The sequence below is a fragment of the Dendrobates tinctorius genome, unplaced genomic scaffold (genome assembly GCF_039654945.1).
Source record: "Dendrobates tinctorius isolate UK_male_01 unplaced genomic scaffold, ASM3965494v1 ptg000127l, whole genome shotgun sequence".
In the NCBI taxonomy this organism is placed as follows: Eukaryota; Metazoa; Chordata; class Amphibia; order Anura; family Dendrobatidae; genus Dendrobates; species Dendrobates tinctorius.
The window spans coordinates 5742524-5768605 of NW_027361795.1; the positions used below are offsets into that span (position 1 = coordinate 5742524).

Below are 26082 nucleotides of genomic sequence, written 5' to 3' on the forward strand. Positions count from 1 at the left end.
AGCTGCAACTCTCCCAGGGAATGGTCCTCTTAGGCCTGTTTCACACTTCCGTTTTTGTGTCCGCCAAACGGATCCGTTTCCGTTTTCTTGACGGAAACGGATGCAAACGGATCCGTTTTTAAAAAAACGGATCCGTTTTTTGACGGATCCGCGGTAACCGCTATGGGACAAAAACGGATCCTGCAAAAAAAATGGCGGATCCGTTTTTTTACGGAAACCAACGGATTTTGACGGATTTGAAAAAACGGAAGTGTGAAACAGGCCTAAGAAATCACTTCTAGGGGTTTCCCCTGTAACTTGTCGGACCTCCGAGCATGGGCTTGTCTCCCATTCGGGTCCCAGCCCAGGCTCAAGCTGTTCAACGGCTGCCACCTGACGAATGCACTCACGCTCAGCCTAGAATGGCCAGTGGCTGCTCCAACTGGTTGATCCTAGATACGTGGATCTGGCGACCGATGTGCCCTATCTACTACTGCAGACCCAAGCCCTCTTTAGGAGCCTGTCGGCCTCTTGACCCTGGGTCTTTTGGGCTAGAGGAATCTTCAAAGGGAATTGAAGTGTTCCTTGACACCCCCCTGGCTTGTCGATCCTAGGAACTCCATCCCAAGTGTTAACCTGGTTGACGGTAGGAGAGCCTGAAGTCTCAGGAGACAACGAGCCGCTTCTCAGCGTCCTCCCATTCCTCTAGAATGATTTATACTCATCCGATGATCGACCGGACTCTCATCCTGGCCGCCTAGCGGCTGACACCTGACTAGCGCCGGCTGCTCAGCCTAACACCTCATAGTGTGGGATGGAAGACTGAGAAGGTAGCCGTCCTGGAACGGAAGTGTGGACCTCCTATCTGACCCCTATGTGCATCTCAGCTCCGTGCGACCTGCGATTGCGGACTTGTCTGCACGTGGGATAGATGTATTAGGCGTCAAGTTTCCCCCACTGCACAGGGGGAATCTCAAGCCCTGTCCTCTGCGGTCTCCCATCCTTTGCAGCCGCAGAGGTTCCTTCCCAGCAGAGACGTCAGTACAGGTGATTTGCAGTCATGCTGGCACGGACGGGTATTAGATCTGCCTGGTTTCCTGGAGGTTGAAGCTGCAGGAGTCGGTGCTGTCTTTTGCTATCATAAAGTACAGGAGCTTTTTGGTTAAAGCTCCTGTCTTAAGCATGTCCATCCTGTCCACTACTTACAGACATTGGTGGTTCAGGGTGATCACTGGGTTTCCACAGCGCCTTCTATGGTGGTGTCCCGTGCAGCTGACCCACCCCATCGTCCTACCTTGTCTTGAGTGGGTCGATTGATCCTCACGCCGTCTGCTGCTTCAGCCATCGCTGCCCCAGCCGCGCCGCTGCTCCGACCATGCTGGGACGCCACCGGAAGCAGTCATCTGGCACCCGGAAGTGATGCGGCCCTGGGGATGATGCGGCATGTGACGGCGGGAGCCGAGAGCTCCGCTGAGGGGAAGCGGCTCCGAGTCCCGGAGCAGCGCTCCACGGGATGCCTGGCGGAGAACCCCCCTTAGGGACCCCGATCCCCCTGGCCATTCGGTAAGCTTCTCCTGGATGCCGCGGCTATCTTCCTCCGCGGCGCTCTCGTGTCTGTCCTTACAGGGACAGGAAAAACACTGGAGTCTGAGAGTGGGAGGGGACCTTTCAACCTCTCGTGCATTTCCTGTCCCTGTGATGAAGGAAGGACAACCCCATGGTGCTGTCAGGATAGGACGTCCTGTAAATGTTATTTATTAACTATTTTGTGTGGCATATTTCCCCATTTTAAGGGCATAAAAATTCAAAGATTGAAAATTTACAAAATTTGCCAAATTTCTTTTTTTTTTCTTTTTTAAACATAAAAACGCAAGTTATATCGAACAAATTTTTATCACTAACACGAAGTACAATATGTCACGAAAAAATCCCAGAATCGACAAGATCCGTTGAAGCGTTCCAGAGTTATTACCCCATAAATTGACAGTGGTCAGAATTATAAAAATTGGCCCAGTCATTAATGTGCAAACCCCCCCCCCCGGGGGTAAAGTGGTTAAAGCGAACCAGTCAGCAGCTTTGGCCGATTTAAGATAGGGCCACCTCCTTTCAGGGCTTATCTTTTGGATCGGGGGCTTATCTACAGCATTATAGAGTGCTGTAGATAAGAAAAATAACTTTTATTATACCCACACGGGGGGGGGGGGGCGGACCGATGGGTGTCGCAGGTCCGGGTCCGACGCCTTCTATCTTCTTGCGATGCCACCCTCCTGCTTGCTTTATGGTTCCCTCGTATCGCGCTCCTGCTCAGGCGTACTCCTCTGCCCTGTTGAGGGCAGAGCAAAGTACTGCAGTGCACAGGCGCCAGGAAAGGTCAAAGAGGCCCAGCTCCTCTGCACTGCAGGAATTTGTTATTTTTCTTATCTTTCAGGTCAGATCAGGGGCTTATCTACAGGATTATAGATGCTGTAGATAAGCCCTGAAAGGCGGTGGCCGCATCTTTTATCGACCAAACCTGGTGACAGGTTACCTTTAAACTTTGCATCCACAGCTTTGTGCAGATATACGTGTCTCCATGGTGCCAAACAATCACTGAGTAATCTGATCCTGCAGTCATGCCATATTCTGTCTCTTTCTTCTCGCTAAGCTACAAAAATATATGCTAGTAGGTATGAGGCAGATGGAAGGTGACAACTACCAAACCAAACCACTCAAGCTGTCTGTTACCCAAGAAATACATGGACCTTCCAGGAGGTGTATGTACAGAACAATTGGATATTTTTCAGATTATCAGCAAAGAGATTTCATGTTATGATGCATTTTAGTAAGAAAACGTAAAATTGGGCTTTACAAAGTTATTTCAAGTTTAACTTGTTAAAACATTTACCTCAAATCTTATTAGGAAGTCCTCCAAGTTCTTATAATTTTGCAAACAGGTAGGAGACAAAATTTTGTGCTGATCCAGGGCATCATATATCAGAATATCTGCAATTGTAAGCTTTGAGATGGAAAACACATACATTATAGAATTAGAAGTGTAAAACTATAAATTATATAGCTTCTTAATGACCACCAATACATCTTTTTACTAATCTGCGATATCAGAGACTAGCATCCACCGATGGGTGACAATCCAGCAGCTATCAGCTGTATACTGTAGCTGACAACTTGCTTCAACAGCCACGATCAGTGTTGGTACTGACCATCGCCGTTTAACATCTTAGATTCTGCTGTCAAAAGTGACTACAGCATCTACAGTTGTGGCCAAAAGTATTGACACCCCTGCAATTCTGTCAGATAATACTCAGCTTCTTCCTGAAAATGATTGAAAACACAAATTCTTTGGCATTATCTTCATTTAATTTGTCTTAAATGAAAAAACACAAAAAGAATTGTCCTAAAGCCAAATTGGATATAATTCCACACCAAACAAAAAAAGAGAGTGGACAAAAGTATTGGCACTGTTCGAAAAATCATGTGATGCTTCTCTAATTTGTGTAATTAACAGCACCTGTAACTTACCTGTGGCACCTAACAGGTGTTGGCAATAACTAAATCACACTTGCAGCCAGTTGACATGGATTAAAGTTGACTCAACCTCTGTCCTGTGTCCTTGTGTGTACCACATTGAGCATGGAGAAAAGAAAGAAGACCAAAGAACTGTCTGAGGACTTGAGAAACCAAATTATGAGGAAGCATGAGCAATCTCAAGGCTACAAGTCCATCTCCAAAGACCAGACTGTTCCTGTGTCTACCGTGCGCAGTGTCATCAAGAAGTTTAAAGCCCATGGCACTGTGGCTAACCTCCATAGATGTGGACGGAAAAGAAAAATTGACAAGAGATTTCAACGCAAGATTGTGCGGATGTTGGATAAAGAACCTCGACTAACATCCAAACAAGTTCAAGCTGCCCTGCAGTCCGAGGGTACAACAGTGTCAACCCGTACTATCCGTCGGCGTCTGAATGAAAAGGGACTGTATGGTAGGAGACCCAGGAAGACCCCACTTCTTACCCCGAGACATAAAAAAGCCAGGCTGGAGTTTGCCAAAACTTACCTGAAAAAGACTAAAACGTTTTGGAAGAATGTTCTCTGGTCAGATGAGACAAAAGCAGAGCTTTTTGGGCAAAGGCATCAACATAGAGTTTACAGGAGAAAAAAAAAGAGGCATTCAAAGAAAAGAACACGGTCCCTACAGTCAAACATGGCAGAGGTTCCCTGATGTTCTGGGGTTGCTTTGCTGCCTCTGGCACTGGACTGCTTGACCGTGTGCATGGCATTATGAAGTCAGAAGACTACCAACAAATTTTGCAGCATAATGTAGGGCCCAGTGTGAGAAAGCTGGGTCTCCCTCAGAGGTCATGGGTCTTCCAGCAGGACAATGACCCAAAACACACTTCAGAAAGCACTAGAAAATGGTTTGAGAGAAAGCACTGGAGACTTCTAAGGTGGCCAGCAATGAGTCCAGACCTGAATCCCATAGAACACCTGTGGAGAGATCTAAAAATGGTAGTTTGGAGAAGGCACCCTTCTAATATCAGGGACCTGGAGCAGTTTGCCAAAGAAGAATGGTCTAAAATTGCAGCAGAGCATTGTAAGAAACTCATTGATGGTTACCGGAAGCGGTTGGTCGCAGTTATTTTGGCTAAAGGTTGTGCAACCAAGTATTAGGCTGAGGGTGCCAATGCTTTTGTCTGGCCCATTTTTGGAGTTTTGTGTGAAATGATCAATGTTTTGCTTTTTCCTTCATTCTCTTTTGTGTTTTTTCATTTAAGACAAATTAAATGAAGATAATACCAAAGAATTTGTGTTTGCACTCATTTTCAGGAAGAAACTGAGTATTATCTAACAGAATTGCAGGGGTGTCAATACTTTTGGCCACAACTGTAAATGGTTAACAGAATGCAGAAGCTCCTTTCTGTAACCCCACTGGCACCCTGACATCTTGATCGCGTGGTCCTGATGTTTGCCATGGCAGTTCATGACCAAATAACGACCTTGGCGTCTGCCGGCTATAGTGGTCTGCACAGAAGTTAAACATTTTAGTCGTAAAAATAAAAACTTTTTTATTCCTGTCATACCACTTTGCATTGATTCCTGAAAAGCACCTAATGGGTTAATGAATCACCTGAAGGCAATTTTGTATATGTTAAGTGGTGCTGTTTTTCAAATGGTATCACCTTTTTGGAGTTTCTAATATAGAGCACACAAAAAGTCACTACAAAACTGAACAGTCCCTATAAAAATTAGGCTGGTTTCACACTAGCGTTTTATCGCGCAGCGCATCGAGCGCTATCGGGTGCACGCGCAATGTTCCCCTATCTCTAACATGATGTGCGCAGTGTTTAGCGATTGCACGCGCTCATCAGCGTTTGCGTGCGCTGCGCATTTTCCAGGTGTGCGTCCAGATGCGCCATACGCTACATGTTGCATTTTTTGTTCTGCCCGACATTGTTAAAAAAGCGCGCACACGGTATGCACCAAAAAATAGCATTACAGTCTATGGGGTTGCTTGCGTGCGCTTGGAAGTGCTCACGTCAGCGCTTGCTGCGCGCACGCGATTTCAGTAAACAATGTCTAGACACTTGTTTAAACCTCCCCCTAAACAAGCAACATTGTTTGGGAGGAGTGTAGATAAAACAAGGTGTCTTCAGGGTCACACCACTACAGCCTTGAAGATAAGACCTGCTACAGACAGCAAGAGAAGAGCAGCCAGAGACAGCCTTGAATAGAAGACCAGACAAGAGCCTTGGATTCAAGCTTCAGCAGCCAAAATGTGAGTATTCTTCAACATAATGTGTGTGTGTCCTGTACAATTTATTATGTACTAATGTTTTATTTTTCTTTACATTTCAGCATGTCTTCCTCTGAACTGGTTTATTCACCATACCAGGAAGAACTGGCCCAAGCTGATCGTGAGGTGAGGATATTGCTGCCTTTGGGTATGTATAGCTGCTGCATCTAGGAATGTGTAATAATTTTTTTCTTTACAGACATCGGACACGGCAAGTGAGGCCGAAGAGCGGGAGCAGCCTGAGCAGCATAGCCAAGTCACGGCGAGGATACGTAATGTACGTATATAGTCTTTCATTGTTCCTTTGTTGTTTTTTTTTTTTCATCTTCTATCTTGCTTCTTCTCTGTTTCTTTTTCTATCTGTTTAATTCTCCTAAATTTCCAAGATGATAATTTTTTTTGTTTTGCTCTAGGTTCCACAACGTGATGAAGAAGACGTGTACATTGATAACGACGCCCTGATCCGCCTTGTTGAGGAGCGTATTCCGTTGTGTGACAGCCGTGACCAGCAGTACAAAGACACAGTGGTGACCCGGCAGCTCTGGAATGAGGTGGCCGCAGCGCTGATGGATGGCTGGGACAACGCCTCTGCAACTTCCAAAAAGGCGTTCAGTAAGTATAAACCTGCTCTGTGAGGCCGCATTGACTCTTGGTCATGATGGTACAGGTGTGTTTGTTGCAAGATATATTCTTGCATCAAACACACTTGTGCCCCCATGATCAACAGTGATTGCTTTGTGTATTGGACTGCTGTCTTGATTCTGTTTGTACTCTGTCTTGAAGGTGCTGGTGTGTTTGTTGCAAGATATATTCTTGCATCAAACACTTGTGCCCTCAGGATCTACAGTGACTGTTTTTTGTATAGAATCAATTTGTGAGGCCGCAATGAATGTTTGGAAAGTTCACTCAGGTTTGTGTGCTGATAATGATGTTAGCATCAGTGCATTGCATAATGTTTTTTCTTTGTTTCTCCAACAGTGAACAAAGTCCGCACACGTTGGCGCTCAATGAAGGACCGTTTCAACACTGCTGTTCGTGCGGAGGGACAGGTTCACAGTGATTCAGCGGCAAGGACCAGAAGAAAATATCGTTATTATCGTGAGCTGGCGTTCCTGAGACTGGTCCTTGCCAGCAGAGCGTAAGGATTTTTTTTGTTTTTTTTTTAACCTGTCCTTTTCTATTCCACAGGTGATGCTTCTTGTAAATGCATGATAGCAATGTATTTCCTTTCTTTCCACAGCACCTGAAGCGGCCCTTCATCGAACGACCTCGGACCCATCCCAGCCATCCGACAGCCAGGAAGCATCTTGCAGGTCAGCAACACAGATAGCTGGTGACCAGGAAGCTGGTCAATCAGGTGTTCCCCTGTCCCAGGTCTCTGCCACTGCTTATCGGGCACTATCCGCCAGCGGCAGAGGGCCTCGGACAGGCCTGTCATGCCCGAGTTCAGTTCATGCACTTGAGCGAGGCTTTTTATGCCAGCCTCAAGGCGCTGTCCGAAAGAGTGGAAAGTGTTTTTTCACTAATGGTACGTGGTTTTAACCACATGGAACACCTCTTCCACTCTTCCGACCAGCGCTTTGACCGGCTGGAGGCCGACCTCAACAGACCAGCGCACCATTTCTTTAGTACAATTGAACAGGGCATGGCGGAACACCTTAGTCCTGAGCAACAGCTGAGTGTGTTACAGGCCTGCAACACTGCTTACTTGCAGGCTATGCAGCAGAATTGGTATGTGCAGCAGTCAGTGGTGTCATTTCCAACAGTGCCACCACTGACTCGCTACACCTCACTACCGACTTCTGCTGCATACCACTGCACGGCCACCTGCATTCCAAGCCAAGCCGGACACCACCCCAAGTCCGAGTGCTGCTGGACACTCCACCGCCACCACCACTATGGCAAGCGCTGCTCCTGTCTGGAGCACCACCACCTGCTTGTAGCACCGCCAGCACAGAACCTGCTTGGGCCACCAACACATTCTCCTGTTCAGAGCACCGCCAACATTTCTCCGTCTGAAAGCACCGACACCACCACTCAACAGCATTCAAGGAGCACCGCCACCACTCCTCATCAAAGGAGCACCGCCACCACTCCTCATCAAAGGAGCACCGCCACCACTCCTCATCAAAGGAGCACCGCCACCACTCCTCATCAAAGGAGCACCGCCACCACTCCTCATCAAAGGAGCACCGCCACCAATTCTCCTGCTCGGAGCACCGACACGACTTTGTCTCTTAGGATCACCGCCACCGCTACTTATTTGAGCACCGACACGAGTTTGTCTCCTTCTCGGAGCACCGCCACTTCTAGGAGCACCGCCACCACAGAGCATCAGAGGGGTGACCCACATTCCATCTTTTACAGGTCAACGCCATGGTCCACCAGCTCAAGGCGGTCGAGCAATAGAAGGCGGTCACAGGCTGGAAGTAGTTCCAGGCCAAATACTCCAGCGCCAAAAAAAAAAAAAAAAGACTGTTTGTCCATCCACCCTCTCCTCCTAATGTGTCTCAACCTGAATCCATGTCCATCCGAGAGCTCCCTTCCCCCAGTACTGTCGACGCGCCTTCTCCTATAACCCCTTCCTCAGCTTCCAGCCGTTCCTCGTCTCTCCACACCCCCCAAGTATCCCAATCTTCCCCCAAACGTGATTCATAATACATTTTTAATTTTTTTTTTTTGGCAAAAATAAATGTGCAATTCTGCTTTCAAAAAATATGGTTTGATTAATGTGTCTTTTGCCAACTACACACACTGTGGCGTACACTTAGCGTTTTTGACACCAGATATCTCCATTACTGAGACATGTTTCTTGTGTCAGTCTTGGAGATATGTGGTGTGAAAAAAACGAATCTAGATGACTTGTACTTTCACCACCAGTCTCTTCAGTCTTCTATTGCACAGACTGAATGGAGTCGGGTTCCCAAAGTCAAGTCCTCAAGGCCCACCAACAGATCATGTTTTAAGGATTTACTTTTTTTATTGCTCAGGTGAAACAGTTATCACCGGAGCAATGGAATTCCTTAAAACATGAACTGTTGGTGGGCCTTGAGGACTGGAGTTGGGGAACCCTGCTCGATTCAGTGCAATATTAGAAGAATGTAGAGACTGGTGTGGAAAATACAACTCATGTAGCAGAGTGTTTTTGACACCAGATATCACCATTACTGCTTGTTTCTTGTGTCAGTCTTGGAGATATGTGGTGTCAAAAAAACAAATCTGTATGACTTGTATTTTCACCACCAGTCTCTTCAGTATTCTATTGCACAGAAAGAATGGAGTCGGGTTCCCAAAGTCCTGTCCTCAAGGCAAACCAACAGATCATGTTTAAAGGAATTCCATTGCTCCAGTGATAACTGCTTCACCCGAGCCAAAAAAAGGAAATCCTTAAAACATGATCTGATGGTGGGCCTTGAGAACTAGAGTTTGGGAACCCTGAAATATAATATGGTGTTGAGTGCAAGGCATATCTATTGTTACCTTGCCAATTATTTTTTATTACCATCATCATTTTACTATTTTAGAGACAAGGCAAGGTACTCTAGATATACCTTGTAATTAACCACATACTATATTACGTGTGTGCTGAATAAACTGATGACATGATGGTGAAAATAAATGTTATATTTACTTCACCAATACCCTGGCCTTGTATCATAATGATTACACCTGGGCAGGTGAATACACGAGTTTTAACCTGCAGCACTGCTTCAGTGTCAATATATTTGAAGCATGCTGCAGTTTAATGTGTATTCTCCTGTACATGTGTGATAACTTTGTGAATTCGTCCTCACTTCAGCATGACATCAGGCCTGGGTATTGTAGAAGTTGTATAAACTTCATTATGTCATCAGTGTGCTTTCAAAATCAAGCCACAGTGGTGATACTACAAATAATATTTAGGCTATGTGCCCACGCTAGCGTTTTTAAACGCTCAGGAAACTGATCCCCTTCCCAGAAAATGCGCGTCTTTTTTCCGCGCGTTTCTTGCGCGTTTTTTGCAAAAAAAGCCGCACGTTTTTGACGCCTTTTTTGACGCGCGTTTTCTGGGAACATTGGGGAAGGCTAAAAACGCTCAGCAATGCGGAAATTAATGAGCATGCTGCGTTTTTAAGCGATTCCTGAGCGGTTAAAAACGCATGCATTGGCAGAAAAAGGCCAAAAACGTATGCAAATTAATTTGAAGCAACTTTTAAGCGTTTCTGCAGCGTCTGAGCCAGCACAAACGCTGCGGAAACGCTTAAAAAAACGCAACGTGGGCACACAGCCTTATAGTCACATGTTTAGGTGTCATAAAAAGTGAAGGATAAATCACTATTTGTAAAATCGGTCCATGTGACACAAATATTTGTTGTATTATCTCCACCGTCGCTGTTAATTGAACACACTGTAGAGATGATAAAGGTCATACAACGTGTGTGTGTGTGTGTGTGTGTGTGTGTGTGTGTGTGTGTGTGTGTGTGTGTATGGTAACCTGGTCAGGAGTACTAGTAAATTCATGATGCACAAAACACAGCATCATAAATTCACTGGTACACCTTGCTACTTGATAATAGTATTGGGAGTGTAAAAACACAGAGTGCACTCAGTACAGGTATACAAACAGTACTTTTATTAACATACCAACAAGAAAACATTTTTACACCATTTGCTCTTGCCATTCCACCCGTCCTACATCTGAGTTGAAGTAGGCCGCAAATTGGTCCCTCATTTGGCCAACTTCAACTGATGACCTGAGAGGGTGCTGAGTAAATTCAGGCAATGGGTTAGGCAACATCATCAAGATCTAAGTTCGGGTGCGCTCTAGCAATTACAAAATTATGTAGAACGAGACAGGCCTTCACCACCTCATCCACTGTTTCCAGTTTCAGATTAATGGCTGTGCTGAGAACGCGCCATCTGGATACAAGTATACCAAAGGCACACTCTACAGTTCTTCTGGCCCTGGTCAACCTGTAATTAAAAATTCTTTTGGTGTGGTCCAAGTCCCAGCTGGAGTAGGGCTTGAGCAGGTTTTGGCACATCTGGAATGCCTCATCCCCAACCATTACAAAGGGCTGTGGGGGACCTTCGGTGTTGGGAAGAGGCCGTGGCATGGGGAAATTGAACTGGTTGTCATACAACCTCCGGCCCATGTCCGAGTTCTTAAAGGCCTGGGAGTCATTCCCATGCCCAAATGCACCAATGTCCACTGCAATAAACACACAGTCTGCATCCGCAATGGCCATGAGTACAGTAGAAAAGTACTTTTTATAGATGTAGTACTCAGATCCAGTTCTTTTTGGCTTGATAATCCAGATATGTTTCCCATCAACCGCTCCCAAACAGTTGGGGAAATTGCAGACTGTAGAGAATCTTTCGGCGATTTCCAACCACTTTTCTGCGGTGGGCAGGGGCATGAATTCTGGACAGAGAACTTTCCACAAAGCCCAGCAGGTGTCCACTACAATTCCAGACAACGTGGATATTCCAATACAGTTCTAGAAGTGGCGTGAAGAGAGGGTCTCTCTAGTAGCCAGGAATCTGGGAAACCCGAGAAAGAACAAAAATTAATATTTGTGTATATGGATTTTTAAAACACCTAAAATTCAATAAAAAAAAAAAATCAAAATACATCTGCGTTTTTGTTCAATACATGCCATAAAATAAAATACCTTAGCCTTTTGTTAACTACATGGCAGAACTATAATTCTGCCAGATTTGGAAGAGTACATGTCACAACAAAGAAAATTATGCAGGCATTGGTTTTGCAATACTACGTACCGTAATGTAACAAGGAGACGTTCCTCCGGAGGAATCGCACGACGGAGCTGCGTGTCCTGTCTCCGGATGGCTTCTTGGACACGACAAAGCAAATCGTTAAAGGTTTCTTGGGACATCCGGGTATAATCTGTAAATTCCTCCGGGTTTGCCTATAGCTCGCTGTAGAGGGTGTGGTACGCTCCACAGCTCTCCCGGAGTTCAACAATGGGATATATCCACAAACGCCGCCGTCTTCGCTGCCTCTCTCGCTCCCTCTGTTCATGGCAAGCAACTGCATAATGCCGCTTTCACACTTCAGGCTTTCGGTATCCGGCATGGTGCGGCGAAAAACCGGACTACCGGATCCGGCCGCAAACGCAGACACCGGATCCTTCTTTCTGCCGGATATATTCCTGGCAGAGGTTTCCAGGCATGCGCAGTGCAAAAAACCGGTCCGGCGTTGGGAAAAAACGTAGCATGCAACGTTTTTTCCCCAGACGCCGGACCGGCTATTTTCTCCGTATCCGGAAAAAAAACGGACGTGCCACATTGCCATCCGGCAGCAATGAAACAGCACGGGGAAAAAGTCGGATCTGGTCGTAACAGGCGCCGGATCCGGCAGTCCGGTTTTTCGCCGCACCATGCCGGGTACCAAAAGCCTGAAGTGTGAAAGTGGCCTAAGCCTGAGTCATCCTGATGTCCAGATCCAAGTCAAAGTAAAAACTCTTCCAGCGCAGATCCATGTTTCAGAAAGGAAAATGCAATCAAATGTGAAGAATTCTGCTGTAAATAGGGTCTATATAAAGAATTCCCATAACACACGCCCACTGCTGTCCCATTGGTGGAGTCTCTTGCAAGAATTTTTCAAGGATTTTTCTCTTGTGAAATTTGACACCAAGACTACCATTGCGCATAAAAAACGCAAACGCATGAAAAAATGCATACAAACGCATGTCGTAATGTGTACAATAATGCTACAAAAAAATGCAGCGTTTACAAGCATTTGCACGCGTTTTTGACACGCGTTTCATGTGCGCTCGATACGCTGCGCAAAAAGTCGCAAGTGTGAAACTAGCCTGTTTTGTAAATTTCCATTAAAAAAAAAGTAAAAAAAATATATATATTTTTTTTTTTTTACTATATTTTTAAACCTCCTAAAATGCTAACAAAATAAGACCATTTTACAAATGTTGCTTATGTAAAGCAGACATGAGAGAAATCTAGATTATCTATTTTTATAGATCAACGCAAAACATAACTTAAATTTACCATTATCATAATGTACAAAGTGCCACGAAAATACAATCTCCAAAGGGATATTTTGAAGTATTCCAGAGTTACTACTACCTAAATTGATATGTCAGATTTAAAAAAATTGTCCCGATCATTAAGGGGGATAGACATGTTAGCAGCTAAAGTACATAAAAAAAACAAAACGCCACTGAAAAGTATTTACCTGGTCCCCGACAAACCAGTGTCTTTGCCCCAAAAATCGAGAATATCTTGCCAATACAGTTGGTAACTTTTCGATGTATGGTCCCTTCAGCTGTTCCTGAAAAATTAAAAAGGTGAAAAAATTATTTCCACTTTTTTTGCTGCACTGGAAATCATTATTTATGGAAAAATAAACACCAAGGCTATGTTACCATGATCAGTGTTTGTGATTTGACACTGCAGAATTTCTGCACGTTAGTTTACTTGCATTTTTTTTTCTTATTGTGGGCATTTTTTTTGATGCTGCGTTTTTTTGGTGTGTCTCACTAAATAAAGCAGCTATGTTTTTAAAATTTCCTGGTATTAACATTCTTAGGCTAGTTTCACACTAGCGTTTCCTGGAGCTGCGTCGGGCTGCGCACGGCCGCCACTAAGCTCCGTCCACAGCCGCATCTCCTCCTGCTAGCTCCGCCTATGGGCGCATGACGCTGCATTTGACCTGCGCACCCTATCTTTAGCATTGGGTACATAGGCCGTGCGCAGGTATGCGTTTGCCGGCGCATGCGTCCTTTTAACGGTGCGCCGAGCGCACCAAAATGCAACAAGGTGCGTTTGGCGCAGCCGGTGCACCGTCAAAAGGACGCATGCGCCGGCAAATGCTTACCTGCGCACGGCCTGCGTACCCATTGCTAAAGATAGGGTATGCAGGTCGCATGCAGCGTCATGCGCCTATAGGCGGAGCTGACAGGAGAGAAGGCGCGGCCGTGGGCGGAGCTTAGCGGCGGCGGTGCGCAGCCCAACGCAGCTCCAGGAAACGCTAGTGTGAAACTAGCCTTGGGTGCAGATTACATCCATTCTTGATGCATTTATGCTGTGTAAACGCACTAAAACCACATGTGCATCCCCCCCCCCCACATCTAATACAATTCTATGGGTAATTCCACACAGAAAACTCAGCGTACCCACAAGAGAAATGGACATGCTGCAAATTATAAAGATGCACCGCATGTGAATTTCTGCCACATAAAAAAAAGAAGCTCTTACTGCAAACCACTGCTTTGTTGCTGTAGAAAAAATATGCAGCGTTAAAAACGCCATAAAAAGCTCAACGTGGGTACGTAGCCTAATAGAGATCTGATTCTAGCAATTTGAAAATGAAAGTCTCTATGACAGAAAAAAAAAAAAAAAAAAAAAGTGTCTCCATTCTAAAAACTACATCCCTCAATGTGATCAAAACCACATTGAAGACGTTTCTTAACCCCTCCTGTACTTCACAGGAATTAATGGAATGTGGAAGGAAAAAAAAATGAACATTTAACTGTCACAAAAATTTAACTTTAGACCCACATTTTTTTTTTATTTTCACAAGGGAAAAAGGAAAAAAAAACAGACCCCAAAATAAGTTGTGTAATTTCTCCTGAGCGTGCAGATACTCCATATGTGGGAAAAAAAACCACTGTTTTGGTACACGGCAGAGCTCGGAAGGGAAGGAGGGCCATATGACTTTTTTTAATGTAAAATTTGCTGGCATAATTAGCAGATGCCATATCACATGTGGAGAGCCACTGATGTGCCTAAACAGTGGAAATCCCACAAAAGTGACCCCGTTTTGGAAACTAGAGACCCTTCAAGGAATGTATCTAGACGGGTGGTGAGCAGCTTTAAACGCCCAGGTGCTTCACAGAAGTTAATAACGTCGAGCCATGAAAAAGAAAAAAACTTCCAACAAAAATGTCATTTTAGCCCCAATTTTTTTACTTTTAAGGGGGCTTGGGGGGTAACATGACAAAATGGACCCCAAAAATTGTTGTGCAAATTCTCCCGAGTTCACCGATACCCCATATGTGGTTCAAAACTGCGTTTGAGGTACAGTGCAAAGGTCAAAGCGCCATATTGGAGTTCAGATTTTGCTGGACTGGTTTGAGGGTGCCATTACACATTGGCAAAGTCTGAGGTGCCAAAGTCTGAGGTGCCAGACAGCAGAACGCCTCCAGAATTGACCCCATTTTACAAACTACACTTCTCAATGAATTCATATAGGGGTGCAGTGATTACATTGACACCACAAATGTGCACAGAATTTTATATCATTTTTTTCACTTTTTACAGTCTCTTCACTGCATGCATGAGCATTGCTGTGCTCTAAAACCAATCAGCCCTGCAGATGCAAGTTAATTACATCATGCACTGTTAGTGCCTGGTTAACTAGATGCCCTCATAACTGCATCGTGTCACCATGGCAACAATTGGGCCCCGCGATGACGTCAAGGGGTCGCAGATTGAATGGCACAGGAGGCTCCTTCCCTCTGCCTTGTAAATGCTGCAATCGATATCGATCGCAGAATTTAGGTGGTTAAAGTACTAGCTATGAGTGCCGTCATGACGCATCCAAGGTTAATCAGTACCGTATTTTTCGGACTACAGGACGCACTTTTTTACTCCAAAAATGTGGCCGAAAGTGGAGGCGGGGGGGGGGGGGGGGGGGGGTGTCTTACAGTCCGGTTGTACCTGCTCTGGCTGTAGTGGGGAGGTGGGGGAGCAGCAGGTCACTGGAGGCAGGAATCGGTGGCTGCGGCTTACTCTCATGTCTACTGCTAGAGAGAAATGAATATTCACTGCATTCCCCTCGCCCATGGAGGTGCAGGTCCGTGAATATTCATTTCTGTTTAATATCAGAATATCGGAATATTCATTTCTGTTTAATATCAGTCTGGTATGCATGGCCCCATCCCCATGCTATTATGCAGGGCCCCATCAGAAAAACATTAAGACAAAACATACAAAGGAAAATTACACTTATCTTCCTCCGCTCCCTCGCAGCATCTTGTTCTGGTGCCAGCAGCTACTTTCTGCTTGTAAGCAGCACATGGCAGTCATGCGCTGCTTATAAGCTGAAGAATAGCTGCCAATAGCATAGGTAAAGGGGAAAAGGAAAATAGTCAGCTCACCAGTCTTCTGCAGGTTTCTCTGAGCACGCACGGAGCCACCTTGATCAGAGTCGTGGTTCACAATGAGAAATGGAAGAGGAAAAATATCTCCAGCGTGTAATCCAATAAAATCTATTCTTTTATTCAAGAATGTAAGGAAGCGCTTGTCATTCAGGTAGTGTATACTCGCTAGGCAGCCGATAAATCAGGTCTGGCACAGGTTTCTCAACATAAACTCAGTCCATTCGGTTTATTACGCAGCATAAACCATCAAACAGCAACAGAAGGTTCATATCAACAGCATAGCGTTCATGACAGAGCTCCCCTCTGTTAATCCTGTGGTCACACAGGTTTTGCAATGTCCAGCAATCAGGCTCTCTAGCCTCACAGTTATATCCCCCTGTTCGGGTTACCTCATGGCTGCTTGTCCGTGCAGACGTTCATTCCCACTCCATGGGAACTCTCAGACATATGTAGCCATTATACACAGCCTCTCCACGTGCTGTCAGGAAGGCAGCCACGTCAGCCCAGACGAGACCTTCCATACGGACCAACCGGGTCCAAGCATTCTCTCATGTGACCTACCCTGGCCACTTTATATGGTCTGTAGCCACGCCCACCAGATCACATGGCTATGACCTCATCACAGGTCCTTCAATCATTCACACACATACTTTACTATGGCATCCTAGACACCCGCCCCTAGGTGGGTTCGTAGGTGATTGATCCTACCCGTCTCACCAATCACCTGAAGGCTTCTCCCTAACACATTGACACGAAAGATCAGCTCTGCTGATCAGCACATAATCAAGCCTTCATCCCAAGGCCACCCACCTTGGGATACATAACGATCCTTTAGTACCCTGCTCCTGTTACCACTCTGGACATAGCTATCCGTCCTGGGACACCCACACAGCGCCCCCTAGCGGACACAGTGGTCACTACACCACATACCTCCCCCCTCTGTTCAAACTTGTGGGGATGAACACACGACATCACCCAGGGATCTCGAGACCGGGCACCCATGTCACCGTGCCCAACAGGTCGAGAGAACCGTCTCCGTTTGTTTTGTCTGTCATATGACCTCATCTCTACATTAGGCCTCCCCCGCCCCAGCGGTCAGAATATCGGCCTTGATCTTTCGCCCTCCAGTCACAGTCTGTCTGCGTCATCAGACACTGTCTAGTCATCACACACCTCCAGTGCGCTCCGTCACCTCCTTTTCTGTCTATGCGTCTGGTAACAAATGGCACATCACTACGTCTAAGTTCGCTTTTCAGGGCATTAACCTCATGGTTCATTCATCTGCTGTTTCTGTAGCATCCTCCAGCTCACGCTGTAATCTACGGTGCAACGCATTGGCACGTTGTGCCTCTTTCTCCGCTTCTTCCACCTGGCGCTTCAGCTGTTTCAGCCGAACAATATTTTTCTCCGCCTAGCCTTTGTACTGCTCAGAATTACACCTTTCATCATTCATTTGCATTAGTACATCCTTCAGTTTTTTCTCCGCACGACATACTTGTTTGCTTGCAGATTGTCGCTCTTTAGTTTCAGCCTCCAGCTGTTCCTCCAGTTGCTCAACCTTTGCTTTTAACTCCTTATTCTGGCGATCTAACTGCTGACGGGCATTCTCATTCTTCTGAGCATTACTATGTTCTGCCTTTAGATCAGCATTCATCTGGTCAACCTGAAGTGTGGCATTTCTCAGCCTGTCATTGGCTAATTCAACGTTGCCTTGTTCTTCCTCCACTTCTACAAGCTGAGCAATGCAAGACTTTAAATGCCTCTTTTTTTCCAAAGCCAGAGCATCTTCACCACTGTTGTTGGCAATTACATCAGCCAGTTCATCTCTTTCCTGCTGTGCTTGCCTCTTAGCATGCTCTGCAGCAGCAAGTTCCTCCTGCATATGGATCATCTCTGCTTCCATACTTTTCAGTTTCTTCTTATCTTCACTCTGTTTACCACTTGGGCCTGGCCTCTGTAAGCCTTCGTCCCAGTTCTTCTCCCGCAGAAGACCTCTTACCGTTTCTGTTAGTACTTGTACCTCTTCTCTGAGGGACTTATTCAGACCTTGCCACGTTGCCAGGTGATCTTTGAGCTCGGAGACTTCCTTCTCTAGCTCTTCTAGTCTGTGCTCCCTTTCTCTCAGAGCCACAGTCACCCCCTTGAGACTGAGTCACCCCAATCATCCGAGTGAACCCTCCAGTTACCCTCTGACCATGTGTCCGCTCCAGTCGTCTCATCTCCCAGCCCACCATCCATCATGTCACGAGACGTCAGGTCCGTAAGTTGGGCAGATGTATCCCTTCTTCCGGTCACTTCTACAACTGACTTGTCCACTTTAGCAAACATCACCGTCTCATTGGCTGCTAGCCCAACAGTAGAAATGTCTCCAACCCCTTGCTGTAGAGGAACTCCCCTCTCCCACAAGCCAGAGAACAGTCTAGAGTCGCGACCTATAACCACTGGACAGGACAGATTTGGGACTATCGCTACATCCTGTCCCTCGATGTCCCAACCTGTCTCAAAGACTACCCTGGCGACCGGGCAACTCTTAGTGCGCCCGTGGTTGCAAGTAACCCCCACCTTTCTGCCAGGTATCTCAGGAGCAACCCGCACTAGAGTCACCGGGCTCCCAGGGTCGACCAGACCAACTATATCTTCGTTATCTATCTGGAGGCCACACCCCCTTGGCATTGTGCTGGCTGGGTAGTTCACCAGGCAGATAGGACAGACATAGGACATTTGCTCCTGGCAACAGTCCATCTGTACCAGCCTTTTCACATCGGGATGCTCCGCCCCTATTCCCCGGGACTCCACCCCCTTTTGGGCAACTATCCCCTTTAGGGACTCCAACCCTTTTTGGGTTACCACCCCGATTTGGGTCACCGCCCCCTTTCGGGATTTCCCCATGTCCTTTCTACAGGTCTCCTTAGACCACAGTTCACACAACACAGTTTATGTCTTTAACGATACCACACAAGTTCTTGTTGGCACCACCAGAGCTCCTGCTGTCACCGATCTCCGGCTTCCGTTCACACACAGCTGCTGGTGTCACCTTCGTAACCCCGCCGAGTTACAGCAAGCCGCTTGTCACCTTCTTGACCCCACTGAGCCACCGCAAGCGGACTTAAGAGGGAAAAGAAAAAAAAAAAAACACACAAAACTCACGTGTCCTGTCTGTGTGCTATTCAGGACGTCCGTCTCCTCCTGAGACCGTCCAACACACAGGGCGCACTGGGTGCTATTCAGGGAGCCGACCCTCCTCCCAGGGTTTCCCAACACACCGGCCTCCCCAGGTCCAGGGGCTCAGCAGGTGCTCTTTAGGACATCCGTCTCTGCCTGAGACTGTCCAACACTCACGCCTCACCAGGTCCAAGGTCACAGCACGTGCTCCAGGGATCCGATTCTTCTCCCAGAACCTCAAAAAAACACATTTGAAAGGTTAACTCCCCAAACCCTGACTAATGCACTAGCAGGATGCAGTAGACCTCCATTGATAAAGGCTGGGGCAGCACAGGTGCAAAACCACTGATGAGAACTGCCAGTAAACCAATATGGTCTGGCTGCCGAGTGGAAAAAAATGCACACAAATAGGGCTTGCATAGGACATAAGTTACATAGATAAGTGTGGTGCAAAGTGTCCGAACAGCCTATTAAGGACGCCCATAGTATTAGCAGGCGGGCTACTCAGAACTGTATATACGCATCACACAGAAAAAAAACCAAGCCAACATGAAGAGGTCTAACTGCATCCTGCAAAAATGATAAAAAGTGCAAAAGATATGGGATATTAGTTACTAATTTGGCCAAAGTAGATTAGCTCACAACCCAACGGCAAGGGTCCCCAGATATTGTGAGTCCCTAACACTAAATCTGAACAGCGCACATAAAGAAAAAATTCCCAAAAATTCAAAAAAACATTTCTCCCAGAACCTCCCAACACTGACCCTCCAGGACCTTGCACACTGAATCCCCCAGGTACACAGTCTTTCTCACTGACCCCGGTCGGTACAACATGGACACCTGTCCGTTACCTGTGTCGGCCACACAGGTTCTCGGGTACCTCTTATCCACAGAGGCACCCTATAGCAATCAACAATCTCTTTCACTGACCCCGGTCAGCACATCACACGGCTTTCACGACCGTCACCTGCCGGCCACGCAGGTTCTCTGACCCCTCTACCGCAGAGGTGTCCTTTAAGTCTCCTCCACTAACCCCGGTCAGCATATCACACGGCTTTCAAGACCGTCCTCCCTCCTGGCTCAGCGTTGCCAGCACTGCAACATGTGCTGTTGGAATCGTTGCCCTTAGCAACCGAATTTTGCAGTCCTCGTCCGTTGCCCCTAGCAACAAGACTACGACACTGCCCGCATCCTCCACCAATTGTAAGGTAGCGCTTGTCATTCAAGAAGGGGATACTCGCTAAGCAGTCGATAAATCAGGTCTGGCACAGGTTTCTCAACATAAACTCAGTCCATTCGGTTTATTATGCAGCATAAACCATCAAACAGCAACAGAAAGTTCATATCAACAGCATAGCGTCCATGACAGAGCTCCCCTCTGTTAATCCTGTGGTCACACAGGTTGTGCAATGTCCAGCAATCAGGCTCTCTAGCCTCACAGTTATATCCCCCTGTTCGGGTTACCTCATGGCTGCTTCTCCGTGCAGACCTTCATTCCCTCTCCCTGGGAACTCTCAGACATATGCAGCTATTATACACAGCCTCTCCACGTGCTGTCAGGAAGGCAGCCACATCAGCCCAGACGAGACCTTCCACACGGACCAACCGGGTCCAAGCATTCACTCATGTGACCTACCCTGACCACCTTATATGGTCCGTAGCCACGCCCACCAGATCACATGGCTATGACCTCATCACAGGTCCTTCATTCACACACATATACTTTACTATGGCATTCTAGACACCCGCCCCTAGGTTGGTTTTATAGGTGATTGATCCCACCTGTCTCACCAATCACCTGAAGGCTTCTCCCTAACACATTGGCACAAAAGATCAGCTCTGCTGATCAGCACATAATCAAGCCTTCATCCCAAGGCCACCCACCTTTGCATACATAACGATCCTTTAGCACCCTGCTCCTGTTACCACTCTGGACATAGCTATCCGTCCGTCCTGGGACACCCACACAGCACCCCCAAGCGGACACAGTGGTCACTACACCACAAGACATATTAAAATGTATGTATCAAAAAAAACGGATTACTTACCGGTAATACTCTTTTGTAGAGCCACGACAGCACCCACTGAGAGAGAGGATCCGCCCCCAGGAACAGGAAACCTACAGAGATAAAAGGGGCGGTCCCCCTCGCTCCCTCAGTTGGATTACAGAGAACAAGAGGAACCGCCACACATGCTTTAGTCAATTTGCTCAGCAAGCGATTCTAGCATATATTTATATACAGCTTCTATCCTTCACCCCCCAGAGTGAACCACATGTACATATATCAAGGGAGGGAAGTGAGCGGGTGCTGTCGTGGCTCTACAAAAGAGTATTACCGGTAAGTAATCCGTTTTTTTCTCTTCGCCACGACAGCACCCACTGAGAGATTTTCAGAGATAATCACCTGGGAGGGCCCACCGTGTTAAGGACAGATCTACCAAAGGCCAAGTCATCGGAAGAAGACAAATGTAGCCTGTAGTGATTATAAAAGGCAGAAGGAGAAGACCAGGTTGCGGCCTTACCTGCTTTGCTCAACAGTTACTCTTACCCACCTCTAGGGAAACAGACCAATATTAGCTCAATTAGGACTTCCGTCCTTTTGGCCCAGGAAGAAGATATGGCTCCTGCAGAATGTGCCCTCATGCCCTGTGGCGGGCCTTCTCCTTTTTTTGCCGAATATGCCAATGCGTTTCTGATCCACATTTCTTGTTACCCTGGAAAGAGACAAAAAGAGACAAAAAGAGCCCTGCTCTGCCTCCAGGGCCTAGAGTTATCTATATAGACTAAGATGGCCCCCTTTACCGTCTAGGCCATGCTATCTTTCCTTCTCTGGTGTTGCCGGGCTATCATAAAAAAAGAGGGAAGGTAGATTTTTTGGATCTATGGAATTTAGCAGCCTTCTTAGGGAGGTAGGACGGTCCGTCTTTGACACTATTCTGCCCTGAAATATTGTCAGGATGGAGGATCTATTGACAGGGTCTGGAGATCATGCATCCTCCTTACCGATACTAGAGCTGCCAATATGGCGGCTTTCAATGAAACGCACTTTATTGAGGTCAAGTGTATGGGCCCGAATGGTCCCTGTGTGAAAGCATCTAGGACTAAGCTAAGGTCCCCAAGGCGGTCCTTGAAGAATGTGAACCGGGTTTGCTTGCTGGCAAGCAAAGATCGAGCTACCCCTTTGTTGCCCACACGTTATAATTACAGTTGGCCTCCAGAGCCGAAACTCGGAATTTTTGGGGTGTTACCTGCAAGTCCGAACTCACGCCCCTCCTGCCGGAACTCTAATATGGCAAGGAAAAAGACCCTCCCCGGAAAGGTCTGCTGAATGGAAAGTTTAAAGTTTTTCCTCCAAGAGGGTGCCAAATAAGTCATCTGCTTAGCTTCAGTAACTGCCCCTCAAATTACATGCCGTGAGGCGTAGACCTTTGACCTGAGGGTATAACAGGGTCTTTGTGAGCGCAGGTCCCGATCCAGAGGGAGAACCCATGACATGACTCTCAGCCATGAAACCCACGGCTTTTTAGCCCCACCGGCTATTAAGATGACTCTCGCTCCTTATTACCTCATCATCCTGGTAACAGCTGGCGACCATAACATCGGAGGGTCTGGTGAACCGTCCAAGGGTTTAGAAGAGCGTCGAGTACATGCCCTGTACAGTGGAGCGAACCTTTCGACCTGTCTATTGTAGCGAACAGATCTATCTCCGGCATGCCCCATATAGCCGCTATCATCTTGAAGATCCCCTGGCTGAGCACCCATTCCTCTTGATGCCGGGTAGGGTGGCTGAGGAGGTGTGCTCCGGAATTGTCCACTCCACTGACATGGAGAGCACCAGGAACAGGCTCTGAAGTTATTACCCTGATAAAAACGGGTCAATAGGAACAACAGGTATGTTTTGGCTCTCTGCAGGATTCTCTCTGCGGTAGATATCAGAGTTCTTGACCGTATTCCTCCTCATACTATGAAGGTACCATATCATACCATGAAGCATCCTGAAGTGATATGAGGTCCTATGAAGTACCATGAGGTACTCTGAAGCACCATTAAGTACCATGAAGCACCATGAAGTACCATGAAGCACCATGAAGCACCATGAAGCACCATGAAGCACCATGAAGCACTACGAAGTACCATGAAGCACCAAGTACCGTGAAGCACCAAGTACCGTGAAGCACCATGAAGTACTCTGAAGCAATGTGGAGTACCTTGAGGTACCATGAAGTACTATGAAGCACTATGAAGTACCATGAAGTACCATGAAGCACTATGAAGTACCATGAATTACCATGAAGCACTATGAAGTACCCTGAAGTACTTTGAAGCAATGTGGAGTACCTTGAGGTACCATGAAGTACTCTGAAGCACTGTGAAGTACCATTAAGTACCATGAAGTACTAATAAGCATTATGAAGCCCTATGAAGTACCATGAAGCACTATGAAGTACCATGAAACACTATGAAGTACTGTGAAGGTACTATAAAGTACCATGAAGTAATATGAAGCACTATGAAGTACTATGATGCAATCTGAAGTACTATGGAGCAATACTAAGTATGAGGCAGTACTATGAAGTACCATGAAGCAATATATATTATGAACCACAAAGGATGCACAATGCAGCACTATTCAGTACTATTATGTCATCTGAAGTACTATGATGCAATACTAAATATGATGAAGTACTATGAAGTACCCTGGCATACCATGCAGCAATATTATGCGCTATGACATACTATGATGTACTATGGCGCAACAAGAAGTACCACAAGGTACTATGACACACCTATGACCTATCATGAAGTACCATGAAGCAGTCTGATGAGCTATGGCACACTATGATGCATTATGATGCAACTAGAAGTACTATGAAGTACTGCAACATATCACGAAGTACCACAAAGCAAATATGACGTACCATGAATTATATCATTGGCTGCGTGTGCATCACTATTTGCGCTTTTTCTCTTATTTTTTTCTTTTTTTTTTTTGATTCATCTTTGGCGCATGTTTGCAACGGGCCGTAATATTTGGTAATTTATACAGTGGTGTCCACCTCTCACTGCATATCTTTCGTACTATGAAGCACCATGCAGTACCCTGAAGTACTATGAATTACCATGAAGTATTCTATGATGCAGTACGATTCATAGAGCCGCTATGACGTAATACGATACATCCAGACTCTATTATACCATATGATATACATAGGCCCCATGGGGTACACACAAACTTACGGCCCCGCTTGAAGGTGCTAAACAAGAGACCAGGCCCACAGTTACACTCAAGGGGGCACCTCTCAGAGTTCCAGATAACCCCCACTCAGAATGGTACATCTCAATTGTCAGAGTGACCTCCCCCGAAGGAGCCAATTAACGAGCTGCAGCTGGCAATCTTCACGGAGACAATGCGCTGCTGAAGTCCCCCATAAGGCTCTCAGCACATGAAATTGTGTGTGCCTCTTGGACTGCTACCAGTATGCTGCGGTTTACCAGGATCTATGACTGGTATTCCATTCTGGTACTTGCCTGGCTTCCAGCTACTTAGCTGCTGCCATCTAACGAGAGCAGTCAGACTGGAAAGGCTGGCGACCCTTCCTTTTTTTTTTTTTTTTTTTTTCGGAGAGCAGGAGGAAGAATGAGCAAACTCCTGCACACTGCTTCATTAACCCCTGCCAGGTGCTGTAACCCCCAATTGCAAGCCGAGGGTCTAGCTATACTGAACCTCCCCTCCAGGGAAGCAGGGTGAGGTTAGTGCACTTTTTTTTTTTTTTTTCCTTTTCACACATCAACCAGACTAGGGATCATCAGCTGGTCTCTCTCCCACTCTGGTAATTGTCCGGCCTTCATTTGCTCAGCAGCCACCTAAAGAGAGCAGCCCCGCGTCTCCTTGATGATTAACACATGGTACCGGCTGTGGAAACTCAGCCTAAGATGTGGTCTGCTTCACCGTGTACCACCTCTTTCCGTGGAATCATTCTGTCTACTACTTTTATCCGTAGCTATACAAGGCCTTCAAGTGCCTGCAGACCCTAAGCGCAAATGCTCGCCTGTTACATTCCAGCCATATCGTGCTGCATCCGTGAGCGACGATGGCCTCACCTGGCCCCTGCCTCACGCTGTTATTATCAGCCGAGGGGGGAGTCAATCTGCCTCGGCTCTCCTCTGAGACTCAGGCCCACCATGCCAAGCCCCCGGCTGCTGGCCTTCTGCGCCTCTCATACGCGCCATGTTGGCCTCTCCTGGTCTACGCTGTTGTACCGGTGCTAGTTCTATTCCAGCCATATGCTGCATCACCATGCCAAGCCCCCGGCTCCTGGCCTTCTGCGCCGTGCTGCGCCTCTCATACGCGCCAGGTCGGCCTCTCCAGGTCTACGCTGTCAGACCGGAGCCAGTTCTACTCCAGCCATATGCTGCATCACCATGCCAAGCCCCCGGCTGCTGGCCTTCTGCGCCGTGCTGCGCCTCTCATACGCGCCAGGTCGGCCTCTCCAGGTCTACGCTGTCAGACCGGAGCCAGTTCTACTCCAGCCATATGCTGCATCACCATGCCAAGCCCCCGGCTGCTGGCCTTCTGCGCCTCTCATACGCGCCAGGTCGGCCTCTCCAGGTCTACGCTGTCAGACCGGAGCCAGTTCTACTCCAGCCATATGCTGCATCACCATGCCAAGCCCCCGGCTGCTGGCCTTCTGCGCCGTGCTGCGCCTCTCATACGCGCCAGGTCGGCCTCTCCAGGTCTACGCTGTCAGACCGGAGCCAGTTCTACTCCAGCCATATGCTGCATCACCATGCCAAGCCCCCGGCTGCTGGCCTTTTGCGCCGTGCTGCTGTCGGACCGGACCGGACCATACCACTGACCATCGCCAGGAATCAGGTATGGAATCAGCGTTCAGCCTCTTACCACAATCCGCATCATACCTGGGGATGCTGGTCTTTTGTTTTCATCTCAAGCACCTGTGGCACACCTTGCGTCCTGCACAAGCTCAGGGCATCATTCTCCACCCTTGCCTTGCTATCCCCAGT

At 47.1% G+C, this 26082-nt stretch overlaps 1 protein-coding gene across 1 annotated transcript in view; it reads right to left on the minus strand.

The window, feature by feature from the left end:
• Positions 1-26082, minus strand: part of LOC141047389 (glutathione S-transferase Mu 4-like) — a 61234-nt gene that overhangs the window by 24562 nt on the left and 10590 nt on the right. Inside the window, exons 6-7 of the mRNA XM_073542447.1 lie at positions 12968-13063; positions 2864-2974 (exon numbers count right to left, since the gene is read on the minus strand). Coding sequence (XP_073398548.1) covers positions 2864-2974; positions 12968-13063 — 207 coding nt within the window. The remainder of the gene's footprint in view (positions 1-2863; positions 2975-12967; positions 13064-26082) is intronic.